The sequence below is a fragment of the Chenopodium album genome, chromosome 19, assembly GCF_948465745.1.
Source record: "Chenopodium album chromosome 19, dcCheAlbu1.1, whole genome shotgun sequence".
In the NCBI taxonomy this organism is placed as follows: Eukaryota; Viridiplantae; Streptophyta; class Magnoliopsida; order Caryophyllales; family Amaranthaceae; genus Chenopodium; species Chenopodium album.
In genome coordinates, this window is record NC_137852.1 from 10831321 (window position 1) to 10847750 (window position 16430).

The following is a 16430-nucleotide window of genomic DNA, read 5'->3' on the forward strand; positions in this document are numbered from 1 at the left end:
TTTATAATGCAAGTCCAGCGATGCAAATATATTGGCTCAAGACTGTTTGTTGCTAGACATTTCCTTATTTTGCTAAGTAATAATAAAACACGCGTTCATAGCTTACAACTGAGCAACAGATTGACGGCAATGTGGAATCCCGTGTGAAGAGGGCAGGATACAAAAAACAATACGTCAATTGTTGAATCTTCCAATTTTTCTGTAAACCGCTAATTTCGCCTAATAGGGGTTAGAGAGCGCAAGTGCTACTTCCTAGAGCATGGGAGAATGAAGAGTAATGATTTCGGATTTTCTGCAAGAGCAGATGTACGGACTAGTAAAGTGAGTCTTGCCCTGAAGATTACAGATTCGAATCCTGTCCCCGCCTGTTTACATCAGTGGTCACGAGTATCAGTCCTTGTACAATTAAGTCTAATATCCATGGGAACTCCGGTAATTTTCAGGTCAGGTAACAAGGATACTGATACCCTGGAGTTCTCTCTGCATTAACAACCAGTTGTACGCAAATAATGCGCAAATAAAATTGTTTTAGGCAGAAGGTTCTCACAGATTTCAAGCTCTATTGTCCAGAGAAAGATATAACCCAGTATTTCTCAGTTCGCATGCAAAATAAACAAATAACAGAAAGGCATGAGATTAATGGAAATATCGTACAGCACAACCTTCTGTCTTTTGCATTTGACGAGATTAGAAGGTTATCAACTTGAAAATTTCCTATAAAGTACATCTAGTAGTAAACAATATAAGTATCAAACAAGAAGGTTAAAAGATACAAAGTGAAGGCAGATCTGGGACTGCAGTGGTTACTACAAGACCTCAGAACCTGTAGCTGCTGTAGCCTCCCAAGCCAGAAGAATAACCTCCTCCAAGACCTTGACTTGTATAGGATGATAAAGACGACAATGATGAAGGGTGATATGTGCTTTCTGGAAGATGTGAATATGCAGCACCCAAGCCCAAATCACTTTTGCCATACATGCTAGCAGGGGCAACCTTTTGCCCATTAATCGAATCCTGCAAACAGTTAAAACATATCAATAATTTAACTCATTCTGAGGTAAACTAGAAGAACATTTAAATTATCACCAATTCACCATATAGTTGTCATTCAGTTTTACAAAAACAGCCGTAACAAACTCCAGGTCCAGGTTATAGATGAAAAAAAAATCCTTATAATTTTATAAATAATCAGCTATTTTGTTTATAATCTAAGTGGGTTAAATTTGTATATTGGGTAGACAAATTACGTAAATTGGTTAGACAGGCTATGGATGAAAATAGAAAATATTGAATCCTAGTGGTTATAAAATGCACGATGATAACACATTATGACAAATGGAACAAGTCAGGCCAGGGTCAGGTCATATTTGGTTCAACATTCACTCACTAACTTCGTGTCAAGTCAAGTCACAAACTTTTTGATTAGAATGAAAAAAAATCTTGCAAGATGCAGCAGAACAAGTAAATGAAGACAAAAACCTGGATAAGCTGTTGAGCAGTCTGGACCTGAGTTGCAGTGCCCTTAATTTCTACAGTGATCTCATCACCTCGACCATGACTTTCTTGGACGGTAAGAGCTGCACCACTGGCGCGACGAATGTAGGCAATATTTCTTCCAGCAATTCCAATAATGTCTTCAGCGTAAGAAAGTGGTACTTGCATTGTTTGTGTAACCTGATTAGAGCAATCAATCAAAAGAACGGAGTTAATTGCATATACAGAGTTAAAAAATAGAACACAGTATCCTTAATGCAAAATATAATATGTAGGATTGTTGAATATCTCAATTGCAACGATGATGTTGCTGGGAAGCAAAACATACCATATCTAAACATTCCTTCTTAAATTGCCCCAAATTAACTTTTTCACTTCTAATTCGGAAACTACCCCACAATTACTATAATTAATCTCTCTTTCCACAGACAAAAATTATGATCTCACACAACTCTCATCCACACACTCATATTCAATAAAACAAGATACACAAGTGGCCGCTGGCCAGCACAAAGATAAGAGGCTAACACATGAAACTCAATCTAGTACACAGACAGAACATCCTGACTTACTCTATCCCAAACCTTCACAAGTCATATTAAGATAATAATATGCTGCACTAACAAATAGCATTTTAAGAATAGAGCTACTGGGCTAAAAGTAAAGAGTTCTTCCTAAGACAACAAAAACTCAAAATTTCTTTATGGAAAAAATAAAAATATGCACAACAGCATTCACTAGAATAAAACTGCAAACATCACCATTAAATGCCTTAGTCATCAAGAAACAAATCCTAGAAAAGGACAAACAATACTGGCAACAGGAATCCCAAGCGAAGCCTGCTCTTTACCCCCACAGTCCCACACGTCCTCACAAAACAGCACAATTAATCAGGAAATTCTCTAGGATAATAATGTATCAGTAAATCCGCTATTCAACTTGTTGCTTGCAAATAAATTTCTCAACTAATTTCAATATGCATCACAGATGAAAACTTGAATCCCAGCTTTCCTTTCAGCAGGATTTTGATCGATGAGGTGTTAGGCATGGTCAGCACTTCATCCATAATAGCTAAAACGATTTCATAAAGTCACTTCATATTATTCCTTTTCACTATATTCTTTATCTACTGGATTCTTCCTATTTACTTTCTTTGTGCTCTTGATTAACAGGTTTAATTAGTATCTCAAACATCATTGTTTCTTAAGTAAATTTATTATGTGATATCATTTCTCCAAAGAAAAAAGTAATTGGTAAGCAAGTCCTACATAGGATAAAAATAACTTTTCATTGGATTGTGGTTTGGAATGATCAAACCATTAAATAGTAAAACAATGACATGTTGCAACTTGCAAGTACAGATTTGACAGACCTATTAGGATTCTTTTCTTTGGTGGAAAAACAAGGGTGAGCCTCTGAGATTGCAACATTTTGGCTCATATATCAGCAGTTAAAGTCACGAGTAAAATCATCAGTAGAGTGTGATGTTTAATGATCTGAGGATCAAGGATAGGAGAAACAGAGGTTTTATTTTGTTGTATTGCAGAATTTTAAGTCGAAAGTTATTCCTTGAACAGATGCTTTGAAGATGGGTGACCGTAAAAGTAATCAGTAGATTTCGGTATCCCCTAGTCCCCCTCAATTTCTGTAGGAGGGATTGTTTTGCTTTTTGAATACCATTTTAGCCAGAATCCTCAATCATAGAATAGGAGACCTTTTAAATTTTCGCTTCTCTCTGAAGTGAAGAGGAGATCCCAAAACTCTCATGGGGGCTTTTGGTTAGGGTATTCAAGGAAAAGATTAGCGAGACAGCCTTAATTACCTTAATTGTTGTTTATTAAGCCTTTTTAATCATTCCCTTTACCCCGCTGTTTCCGCACTTCCTTCTAACATGAATCCCCGCCCTCCCTAAGGAAACAACCATACCCCCAAACTCCTCTACACCCAACCATCTTTGACCAGCATTGACCATTCCATCAATTCTCACCAACACCTGACCCCACGTCCCCAACCAACATCACACCACCACATTGCCACACCAACCCGCCTCAAAAGTCATCATGGAAAACAGCCTCAATGCCCACTCAAAAACCACCCTCCCACCACCTCGAATACCACCCCACTTACCCCGAAAACCAACCACAAGATTCCACAAATTACCCAGCTACCCGAAAATCATACCTAATCTCACCCAACCACCACCATAAGCTACCTACAAATCAGATCTAAAAGAAAGAGCGAAAAAGAGAGAATTGTAGAGGGGAATGGCGGCGGTGACGGGAGAAAGGTTGGTAGCGGTGGCGACAATTAAGGAAAAGGTAGTGGCAGCTGGTGTAAATTTGAAGGACGGTGATGGTAGTTGATATATAAATTTTTTTTTAAATAAAAGGGGTTAGTGGTAGTACTCGTAGTAGCCTAATAGGTATATCCGTATATGTCCTATCTTAATAGTCTCAGCAGTTGACAAGATAATTTTTTATCATTACATAAAATCATCGAAAATTTGTCCAGCTAATTGCTGCACACCATGTGATTCACTGATTCATAACAAACTCTTTGCAGTTTCAATAGTTCATAATTTTCCTCCCCGACACCACCTGCCCTCTAGGCAAGACAAATATACAATATACTTCGTATATCAGTATTAAAAGCCATCAAATTGACATTACATAATGATTTACTTCATGCAAGGTACATGTCACCTAACATCCCTACCCCCAACAGAAGTACAACAAAATAATTGTTTATACCTGAGTAATTATAGGAGCAGCAGCACGACTAAGTCCCGTAGAATGAAGAGAACTGAGCGCTGGATCTGATCCATACAGTGACACTGCAGAACGAGGGAATTTCATATCAAGCTCAGCTTCACGGTCATAATAGCTTTCCCGCTTCAATGACAGAGAATGATCAGCAATCAATGACTGAGATGTGGTAGCCTGTGCCAAAGACTGGGATTTATCTTCCAAAGCATCAGCTGTCCTATCTTGAGATATTGTCCCTTTGTACTGCAGAAACAAAGCATATAAGTCACAATAAATGCCCAATGAATGAAGACAATGGTAAATTTCAAAAGTACAACTTCTTACAGTTTGCTCAAACACAGCCACAACACTGTGATCATGCAAAAACTTCCTCAGGTGACCAAGGACTGCTTCAAATGTTTTTTGAACTTTGAGAGCTTCCCCATGTATTTCAATAATCCTTTCATCAGAAGCTGCATATGAGGGAAGTTCACCTAGACAACAATACGTCCATTAGAATTTATGCAAAACAGAAGATGGAACAATAATATCTTATGTCAAATTATAATGAACTATATAACAAAAGGGAAAGATTCTAGCGAGTTTTTGTGAAGCAACACTTCAAGATAATAAAATTGTGTTTACAAATGCATGAATCAACCCAGCACAGGACACCTGTTGCAGAGAATGTTCTCCCAGCTAATCATACAAAATTCAGCAGCACATTGACCATTGGAACCAATAGTTTGTCCTAAGCACTATTAGGCTGAAGTTCATATACTAGTAGTAGGTGAGTCACTTGAGTGACACAGCAAACAAATACTGAAACAATCTATTTTCATCCACTATGTAACATACACACGGGTACAGATCTAAATGTCCGACACAATAATTCTGACAATTTCGACTACAAGGGCACCATCTTAACTTTGGACACAAGTATGATGGCAATTATAAATTTTCCATACAAATTGTCTCAATTCTCTATTAAAATACCCAAATATGAAGTTGAAGAGTCAAATACTTTGGTTATTTATATTAAAGGGAAATTATAACATATAACCAGCATGTGATTCTCTCTCTCCCTCTCCCCCTTCCCCCCCCCCCCTCTCTCTCGGCCCAAACTCATGAGAAAAAGGCCCGAAATCTGAAGATAATCATATATTTCAACATCAATTACCAGAACTAGGGTTTACTACTCAAACCCGGACATTTGATGGTGTATGAAGCAAATAGGTAATCAATCTTCTTTTCTCTCCGGTGGTTCCTGTCATTCCAGATCTAACTGTATCCATGTCTTGAGATAAATAGGGCTTCCCTTTTTTTCAATATGTAAACACAATGATTAAAGTCATGAGGAATAAGTTTGACTTTTACAGTCTTACATCAATCAAAACTAATTTCCAAGCCTTGGATATAATAATACATCTTTGCAACATCAAAACAACCTAATACAGCACCTCTAGTCCAAAAATTCCATTACATCCCCTTCTTGCTGTTATAAATCAGAAAATTAAAACCATCAAGATCTCCCTTTCCATAAATTTTTCATATAGAAGTTAATCATCATACCCATACTTCCATAGTTCCATCTTAGTTTTTTTTTATAAACACCATGACCATAGATCAGATTAATCTGGCTTGATGTCAAAATCAAGATTAAACTTTTATCATAAAATGATAAGAAGTCAACTTCCCTGCAAGACCATATCCTTGATACAACCACATATAAGCTCATAACTTCAACAATGAGCTCGTCCCAAACACAAATGATAAAATTTGTACACAAAGACAAAAGTTTTAGAGGAAGGTAAGAAAATAGAGCTACAAAATGAACTTTAACTCAAGCAAAATAATAAGCAGGGGCAGCAAAGTGATAAGCAGAACTAGAGTACTTTACATACATACAGAAAAGAAGGGGAAAAAAAACAACCCTCAAAACAGTATTGAAAGCAAAAGAATAGTTGCAACACAAACCTTCAGGCAAAATTCGCACAACACCACCACTGCTCTCTTGTATTGCTTTAATTGTAGATCCCTGCTTTCCAATCAGATTAATGGCTTGTGTTGAGGCGACCAGTAACCTTATTGAACAGAAAGCAGCTGAATCAGCCGCTGAACCTTTATCGTCACCTTCACCAAGACCAGAAACACGCTTAAACACTCTTACTGCTGCATCCATTGCTGGAGACAAAGCAGCATCTGGCTCTTCCTTCCCAGATATCAGAACCTACATTTAAATTAAGAACACTATGAACAGCTATTGTATTGAAGATTGCAACAAATATCAACAGCCGTTGAACTAGAGGATACAGAAAAAGCTAATACCTTTCCCAAGCCCAAACTGATAATTGGACACTGATGAGTAATAAAACTTTCACTCTTCTTGTTCTTTCATTTTCAGGGTTTAAAAGAGTAGTCACTCTTATCAGACAGGATGATGCATAAGTATTAAAGGTTGAGGGCAATATGTCCTCAGAGATGATAAATATGAAAACACTGTCAACCAAAAATCACAATGGATGAACTTAAAAACTTAAAAGCAGCCACACCAACAGACCTATGATCAATAAGGTTATTGATCGTCTCATAGCATATGCTAAACAGCTATACATCACCCACATAACCCATAAAGCACTTCTTTCCAATCAAACCAAACCAAACCAAACTCACATATTACAGTCTTATAGTGCAGAGTACTGAGTATGAAAATAATGGTCAGTACCAACCATAACTCTCTAGACTCCACAAGAAGGCTTAATATTGTCCAGGCTCCCAATCAGGATAAAGTCTCAACTAGGAAAGTGATTTGTTGACGAATTTGAAAAAAAATAAAATGTTTTGAAAGGAAAAATCATCCAAATAAATCCCCTATCAAATCACATCTTTCAAACAACCTTAAGAAATGACAAAAGTTAACAATAATCAGGTGTTTTTTGCAAGAAAAGCCTAGGAAAAAATCATGCTCCATATCAGACAAGCATCCTCAATGTCACTACCAATTATACTTGCTTATTCATGAACTGTAACCCCATAATCAAAATTAATATAGATATCTAGAAAGTGGTGATTTGTGGCCTGTAGCAAATTAGAAGAGACCATACTGGAGCATAATCAGATTTTTCAAGCAAAACAAGGTTAAGGCTCCTCTCAGAAAAAAGCAACCTCACAGCAGACCTCCTCTACAAATCAACAACAGTTGATGATACAAACTTAATGAACTGTCGACTTGGCCCCAAAAAGCAAAAAGGAGAAAAAAAGCAACAGCCCTCTCAATCCATGTCCTTACAGTTTACTCATGACATCAGATACAACATGTTTCGTCTCAATAAACTATACAAGCACATATAAGGTTTTCTTAAAGAGAAACCAATTTATATTATACATTTATCTCCACAGAAATATACCCTTGAAGATGTTCCTCTGCCACAAAGAAGTTGTTTTAAGTAATAGATAGTTTATTCATAAGCAAGGGGTTTGAAAATATGTACTAAGTTTGTACCATTTATATAACAGATTTATAGGTCCCAAAATGAGTACTAGTGACTCGTAAAACTCCATCGTGCTGAATGGTCTATGAGGTGAACATTGCACACCCACACTATGTTTATGATCTGAGCTTAATGTAAATTAGGTAATCATGAACCCAACCTCAAAATGATGTTCTCCATTGAAGCCTAATTTTCTTCACAGCAAAAGAAAAACAAATTCAAATCTATTACTACCTGTTAACAAAACAGCCTTGACCAAAACAACCATTAATTATCAATGCTAATATGTTATACTCCAAGAACCAAACTTTTATCCATCAAAGCTCTCTTTTCCCCACACATTTCTTTCCAATTTTAACACCACAATATCCTTCATAACTACAGACACATAGCCCTAACTCGAATACCAGTGCCACAGCAAAAGCAACCAAATTTGCCAGTTCCAAAACTACTGTACTTAAAGAAAGCCAACAGCTTAACCTCCAAAGAACTCTCTTTCTCAGTCAAATACCTCCCCGGCATCGAAAACCATTCTGCCCAAAGAACAAAACCCTAAATTGAACCAACATTACCTCACCCAAAACCATCACATCAAATACACCAATACTTCAACCAAACAACAAAACCCAGTAAAACCCATCAACCAAAACCTTACAAGATTCCATCTTTTCCTCTAAAAGCTCAATTCTACAAAGTCATACTCATCATAACAATCAATACCTAATTCAATCAACTCATTAAAATCAAACAATACCCACAAACAAATGAAAGCTAAAAAACCCTAATTAAAAACCAAATTGAATTAAACCAAGAAAAACAGTTCCAAATTAAATTCAACGAAAAGGGTAACTAACCACACGATCGGCAGTACCAACAGGGGCTTCAAGAATCCGAATCCGAGCTCGAGTTTCATCACACATCTTCTTTACAAATTCCCCTTTTCGCCCAATTACACCTCCAACTTGAGGGGCAGGAATAATGAGGCGGAAGACATTGTCGCCGGGCCAACCGGGCCACTTGGGTGTGGTTGTGGTGGCGGCTTCTGAATCTGGCGCCGGTTGGGTGTCTTCCGCCGTCGTTTCTGGTGGTGGGGTTGTGTGTTCGGTTGGTAAGTCGGCTGTTTCCGCCATTTTTATGGGGTTGTGCTGCTCTGCTGGGAGGAGAGAGAAAGAGAGCGCGAGGAGGAGTGTGGAAGACAGCAAGGGAGTTTGGGAAAAGAAGAAGGGGTTTTGGAAGGAAGGGGTGGAGGGGAGTGGAGGAGCAATTTGGAATTGACAATTAAGTCTATTGACTATGGTTAATTGGCTATTTGGCTTAGCGATACTCGCAAGAGGTGACAATCGGATTGTTCAGTTGGGTTCGGGTCAATTCAAAAGTTTAGTTTGAAGGTATAATTCTTGAGTCATTTTATCAACTGGTACTTAAATGTTGAGTGCAGTGATTGATGTGATATGTGACTGGTTATATTCTATCACAATTCTAAGTTTAAATCCTCTATTCCACTTTTCATGTCCCATTTGTGTTCCGCTTAATTTGATTGGTTGTCATAATTACAAAGATCAACTTTTCATAATTAAATTGACATAAGAAATATTTTGACAACCAATGAAGATGAGCGGAACACAAAAAGGACATGAAAAGTGGGATAGGATTTTTTCCCCTTCTTATGATATTCATGCTTTAGGTTTGAAGTATGGATGCAGCATGATTTTTTATTTCGCTAAATATTTCGTAATAAAAGATAAATGATGAGATTTGCGCCCATGAACATGTGGTCAAACTCAAGGTTGATTAGGCGTCATCAACTGTAATTTGTACGATATTATAGTGATGGTTTAACATGTATGTGGATAATCGCATAAAAAGACAAATAAAAACATTAAAAGGGACTAGAGTAGGAGATTTTATGAGACACTTTCCATTATGGACCTTCATAGATTGTGCAAAAACCAAAACAATTACTCCCTCCGTCTCTTTATTAATATTCACTTTCTCTCTATTATGTGAGTAATAAATGATAGAAAGTGGACATTAATAAAGAGACAGAGGGAGTAGCTTTAAGCAAACGATTAAAAACAAATGGGGTAAAAAAAAATTATTTTGAGCACTTCGAACTTCCAGCTATAAAATGGAAGCTGGAAAATGGACACCTTGATAAAACTGGATCAATCTTAAAGGGAATGCTGTGACAAGCAAAGACATCAAATTCGACAATTTGCTTAACACTTGAGTTTGACTTTGAAGTTTGAACCCAGGTTCAATGTGATTGGATCATCTAATTAAGTTTTGATGTGGATTGAGTTGCTCATGAGTGGGTTGCCCAAGCCCAATTTGTTATTAACCTCAATACTCGTATTTCTTACTTAGCATTCTAATATTGATCATTCCATCTTCCAAGATAGGATTAACAATAAAAGTAAATAAAGTGTTGACCTATTTAGTAAGGTTTCTTACCTCATACTGTAGAAGTTTAGGGTTCAAATCCCGCAGTATCAATTCAATTACTCCTACACTTTTTATGTAAGTGTTTCAATTTGACTAGCTCTTTAGCTTAATTTCAGTTTAGTTCAGCTCCAATCAGTTCAGTCTAGTTTAGTTCCTAATTTCCTTGTTTCATAAATAATTTATTTCAGTTTTATTCAATTCAGTTCAGTAAATAAGAACAGCTTAAATACACACACACAAAAAAAAAAAAGAAAAAAAAAACTGTTTTGTGAGAAATGAGAGCAACCCCCATTGACTTGAGAACTTCACTATACCACTGAACCAAAGAACCTCATATACTAACTTAGCACAACAAATTGTACGTAGTATATAACATGTTGCTTATCTAAGGCCTCAAACAAAATTTAGGTACTAGATGTGCAGTTGCACAATCTGCACCGCTATAAGAAATTTTAATCAATAATAAAAAAAAGACAATACCACATATGAAGTATGGATTAGCCTTGACCATTACTAATGAAATTTGAATAGAGGGTCCAAGTTAATTACGAGTATAAACTTTCTCCAATAAAAAATGTCGAAAAAATAAGATGTAAACTTATATTATGCAAAAAAGGACATTTTCCACATCCCATAGGCTATAGATTATTGGGATCAATAGTGTAAGGGTAATTGATGCTAACGAGAATAATATTGATTTTCATCGGTATAAGATATTACTTTCAAAATTATACCAGTTTAGTTAGTTTTTTGACACAACTAAGGGTCTGTTCACATTTACTTAATTTCAGTTCAGCTCAGCTTCAATTAGTTCAGTTCAGTTTAGCTCTTAATTTTCCTCTCATATAAAATATTCATTATTTCAGCTCAATTCAGTTCAGTTCAGCTCCAATCAGTTCAATTCAGTTCATTTCAACTAAGTTCAATAAATGTGAACAGACCCTAATTAAGTTAGTTGACATTTTATAATGTTAACCTTGATTATTACTTTGCACCACCCGTGGGTGCGTGAGTGTATCGAGGGTTCAAGACATATTATTATTACCATACAATTATTTTCCCTAACTTAACGAGCAGGGGTTGCATGGTCTAGAGTGGCATGCAGCATTAAATAAACGATAGCAAAAAGAGGGAACTATATCTATCTTCCTACCAATTACCTAACATACGTGAGCGTAATACACAAATTATAACACTTGGTTATGCTATTTTAATTTAAGTGTATGTTTACAAGAAATCTACATAAAAAGAATTTCTACACTTAAGGACTCATTTACGTATGAAAGTAAGTATATATTGAAAGTAGTTACTATATTTGGACTAATTATGGGCTAAAATCATGTACAATTCATCTATATTTATATGTACTTTAATAGCTATCTCATACTTCTTTTGTCCGAAATTACTAATTGTCACATAGCTCTAAGCCTCTAACATTAATACTTTGTATTGGGTAAATTAATCAAAGGATATGACATGTATTTAAAATAGAATTGTTTACATAAAAAAATAAAATAAATTGATTTTATAATTCTTTTCACATGAATTATACACTCCGTATTCCTTTAGGTAATGATACAATAAACATATTCAATCATATATATCAGTCATTCTTTAATTAAACATATTTTAATAATATCATCGTGTTGTTAAGAATTAGTAAAAATAATATAAAGTTTTACGAGAAGCTTATTTGATTTAGAAAGTGACCCGTCATTTTACGATAGACTGCACTATTGTCCACGCGTTATGGAAACAAAAATTGACCGAATAATTGGCAAAATCTCAGTATTTTCCTGATAATTTCCTTCTAGCAATACTTGATACATTTCTTCTATGTTTAATTTACTCTACCTAGTTCAAAATTAAAAACTTGTGTATATGTTTAAAATTATACTCCGTACTTTATAATTCACTTGATTTGTGTGATAAATAGAAGCTAATTGTGAAGCATCTAGGAAAAATCCATAACTATGTGAAAATGATCATTTAGGGCACATTTAATATGCATGAAGTGCTTCATAAGTTATATCATAATTTTGACAAACAATCATATTTTCTGCTTATTCATCTTGTTCATAGTTTCTAGACTCTTTCCCTTGACAAAAACCCAGCAACTACTCCCCTGTAATGGTGGACGAAGTCGTCTATTTTCGATGAATTATTGCGAATTTCGGATATATCATGGAAGATGACATGAACAAAAACTAATATTATTGTTCTTATGAGCTTGTTCTTGAAGAGTATTATGTCTGCTACACATTCAAACACTTCAATGGCGTATGTCACACTTAAAGTTGACAAATGACGTTACTTTAGGTCTTCAGATTAGTGTGTGTTTGATTTGAGGAAAATAATTCAATTGAAATCAACTTTCTAAAGTTGTTTTCAATTTTATGTCATACATCCTAGTGTAATTATATGCCATTTTTCTCGCTTTATACTCTTCTATGAAAGATTATACCATTATCCCCAAATAAAGTCTCATTTACCCTTAAAAATTGTCCCTATATATTTCACCTTTATTAATTTAATATGTCACTCATCATGTCCGAGTATTCGACTATATTGTGTATATATAAAACTCTGTATTCATTTTTAATCAACCAAACACTGTTATTTAATTATTTTTTTCTTCATCCTCTGCTCCTTAAATGAGTGCAAAAGACAAAGGAAAGTATTATTTAGAGACAAGAGAATACTGAGAGAAAGCACAAAATTAAATGCCAAAGATTGATATCATATATAACGAGTCTAGTCGTCTAGATAACGAACAAGGAGAAAATTGTTGCGGCACTTAAATACATCATAATTATCTCGTGTATATATCTTGTAGTTAGATTGAATACAAAATTCTTTTATCAACCAGTCAAAAAAAATTACAACGGGTCGACACGCTTCAATATGACCCTAATTAAATTTAGTCATTGTAGAATTTGTTTGCATGAAACTAGAGTCAATAATGTCGACATGCATGATGTGAATCAAAATCAACATTTGACAAAAGACTAAATGAGATCCAATTTCGTGGGTTTTGAAACCCTAAAAATCCTATTCAAAGATAAGAACATGTATCTACAAATTGACGCTTATTACATCTAGTCTTTCATTATTATTATAATTTCAACTTTTTCATCGGAAGAGATCTAGCAACTACTTTGTATAATTCTTGAAGAAATCTATATTAAAATTACAAGATGATAAGGCAGAATTAATGTCTGCAAGAGGCCAACATGCATAATGCATAATTAGGCTAAATTTATGCGATATTGAATGATTAAATAATAGTTTATATTTGCTTGTATTAGTTGATAATTGAAATTAAGCTATCACATTTGGAATTGTTCTAGGAAATTAGCTGGACCAATCAGTGTTCACTGTTATCTACTTGATTATATTAATTAATTATCTTCAATTATAAGAGTTATTATTTCATAAATATGTTTATTATATTTGATGTATACATCACACATGGTACAAACCTCTTTGTTGTTTGTCAAGTGGTTTGTCTTTGAAAAATGAGATTAGGTGTTCAATTATTCCTTTTCCGTTCAAGAACTCGTATAGCAATAAATATTATTATGTTACTAATTAAGGCAATTTTGATATTTTGATACTAATTGTGTCCTATGGTTACTTGTTTTTTTCGTTAGCCACACACAACTTTGATCATTAATATAAATAAGGTCCGTTCACTTCACCTTATTTTTGCTTGACTAAAATTATTTTTACTAAACTGAAATTATTTTTATTGAACTGAAATTAATCATAAAAAAAATTATATTAAATGATATTTAAGAGATATTGTGGGATTTATAGAATATATTTTTAACATTGTTGTTGTTTACTGTAATTTCATTTAGTCCCTAGGGCAGCTGCTTGGGAAGTTTAAAAGACATATATAATAAACTTCACTTGGCCAAGCACAAGTCTAAACATAGTCCAACATAATTTCATCCTTTAAACGATAGATAAGTGGAGTAGTCCAAACCACCAATATATTTTAAACAATCTCCCTCGCTCTAAATCTTCAATAATATAGGTTTGAGACAATTAGTTACCTCATATGTGAGTTATTTTCCTAACAATCTATCTCTTTTTTAAAGGTTATTCTCGCATTCCCTTCTTACACTACGCTCTGGAGGTTTATTTTTTTGCCATAAAACAAACCGCTAACAACCTTTAATTTGTGGTTTCAAAATTTATGTCATAGCATATTATTTTTAGGTAGGTGGATATTATATATTCTATCATAAGAGTAGTCAATCGAATAATAGACACAAAATACCTTAGAATAAAAAGTGTTGATATTCGAAATTGATAAATGAATAATAAGGTGCATATAATCCACCATTTAAAGTGTGCAACAAGTAATGCTAAATTACCATAACAGATGGCTAGCAACATGTAATCACACGGTTACACCCTTTTTTTGTTTGTTTACTGAGTTATCACCTTAATATAATTCTTTTTAATTTTATTAACTTAGCAATCAGAAAATTAGTGTAAACTTATGAATCTTGCCAAATCATAACTACTAGTGCTTTTCTGAAAGTGAATTGATTGCGAAAGTTTTGACGAATTCGCCAACTGCTTGATTGCTCACTGAGTGTACGTACTAAGTAGGTTTGTCCAAAGCATGGTTATCACAAAATTATGGAAAATAACATAAATTCCTAGTCCGTACATCCTTTAGGGCCATATTACGATTTTGCATTCATAAATAAATTTGAAAATCAATTATGTCGATATTTGCAAAATATATTTAATGCTTATATGTCATGTATAAAAAGTCTGATCAAGAAAGGTGAATTTTAGGCAAAATAATGTTGCAAACAATGCATGATTTTGTTTGAGCTAGAATAACATGCCTGATATGTTTTAAATAAATTAAAATCGAATCCAACCCAACTTAATTAATCCGAATCTAAAACAAAAATTGGAATAATGTGGTGTGACACAACTACTTAAGAACAGAAAAGTACTCGATCTCTTAGTTGTATTTTGAAAACAATGTACGAGCATATAATCTTTTAAAATAAAAGCTAATGGGAGACCAACAGATTGATTATGTGACTATTATTTTTCAACGGGAGAGAAATGTATGTTGTATGTACGCGACGACAAATATAAGCTAAGGAATGAAGAATTAGGTATCATAAAAAGAAATGCTGAAGAATATCCTGGTCTCCTAAGATTGAGTAATCAGCATCAACACGACTAGTCAACCATAAAGTTACAACCGGCATCACCTTATTATTGGCTTTGGGAGAACAAAATATGGACCATCAAGATAACTCACTAGATTGAGTACCTGTTCTTCGTGTTAGCATTATGATGCCATTGAATTGTAACATAGAAATAAAGCAGTCAAACCACCTTTAATTTTACTTGCATCTTCGTACGTACATTTTACACTAGTATATATTGCCTCTTATTTTCATCATCATCGAGCAACAAATCATCTTCATTTCATAACACCAAAATTTACATTATTACATGTATGGTTTCGGATTTGTTTATGCGATTTAGCATTTTTCTTCTTCATCGAAAAGTATAGTGTGGTTGGAAATGGATAATCTGCATCCTGAGGCTCAATTACAAAGACATATATACAATGCTTGTCTAGCTACATTATTGTTGAGCCTCTGGATGCGGATGATCTATTTCTTACTAACAAGCTTGATTAGTTATCAAAATATATCTTATGCAATTGTTGTATATCCTACATACGTGGTGCATCCAATGACCAATCAAGTCATGTGATGTAAATGTACGTTGGATGGAAAATATTACCATACCGAAAGTATGGCTTAGCCCTAAGCTAAGCAAGCAAGGTATATTGTCTCTTGTGTTTGTCTAAATCTCCTTCGGCAAATTACCCGATCTTTATCTAGGTTTCGGCATGCATATTAATTAGGAGATCGAGCTAGGTTGATGTTGTAATAATTCACTAAGTGCTTGGAGTAAATATGGAAAAGTTCAATTAATTAGAGTTTGTGCTTAGTTGCCTAGCATTTTTGGTAGTTGTTTATACATAAGATCTTGCTATATTTTCGAGTTTATAATGAGCATTGTAAGTCCAAATAATATATTCGTTCATTATTGGTTTCATATATATAATGAGTTGAAATTACAAAAATTGGGATAGTTAGATTTTTTTTTTTTTTTTGACACAAGGGATAGTAGAATAGTAGTTAGAATTATGTATGTACTTTGACGATTAATTATGACGGAGTAACTAGATTGAACGTAC

General features: G+C 34.4%; 1 protein-coding gene across 1 annotated transcript; it reads right to left on the reverse strand.

Annotated features, from left to right (window-relative positions):
* Positions 1 to 651: 651 nt before the first annotated feature.
* LOC145595976 (RNA-binding KH domain-containing protein PEPPER-like) lies at positions 652 to 8976 on the reverse strand. The gene is made up of 6 exons (XM_081652403.1): positions 8584 to 8976; positions 6216 to 6468; positions 4584 to 4732; positions 4245 to 4502; positions 1480 to 1674; positions 652 to 1014 (listed from the first exon to the last, which is right to left on the reverse strand). Exons 1-6 carry the CDS (start codon positions 8857 to 8859, stop codon positions 817 to 819), a joined length of 1329 nt encoding a protein of 442 aa, XP_081508529.1. The 5' UTR covers positions 8860 to 8976; the 3' UTR covers positions 652 to 816.
* Positions 8977 to 16430: the final 7454 nt, after the last annotated feature.

Coding starts and splice junctions, on each gene's coding strand:
- LOC145595976 (XM_081652403.1), bottom strand. CDS start 8,859: ATGGCGGAAACAGCCGACTTACCAACCGAACACACAACCCCACCACCA. Junction 6,469..8,583: donor TTGGTACTGCCGATCGTGTG/GTTAGTTACCCT, acceptor ATTTAAATGTAG/GTTCTGATATCTGGGAAGGA. Junction 4,733..6,215: donor TGTGCGAATTTTGCCTGAAG/GTTTGTGTTGCA, acceptor ATTGTTGTCTAG/GTGAACTTCCCTCATATGCA.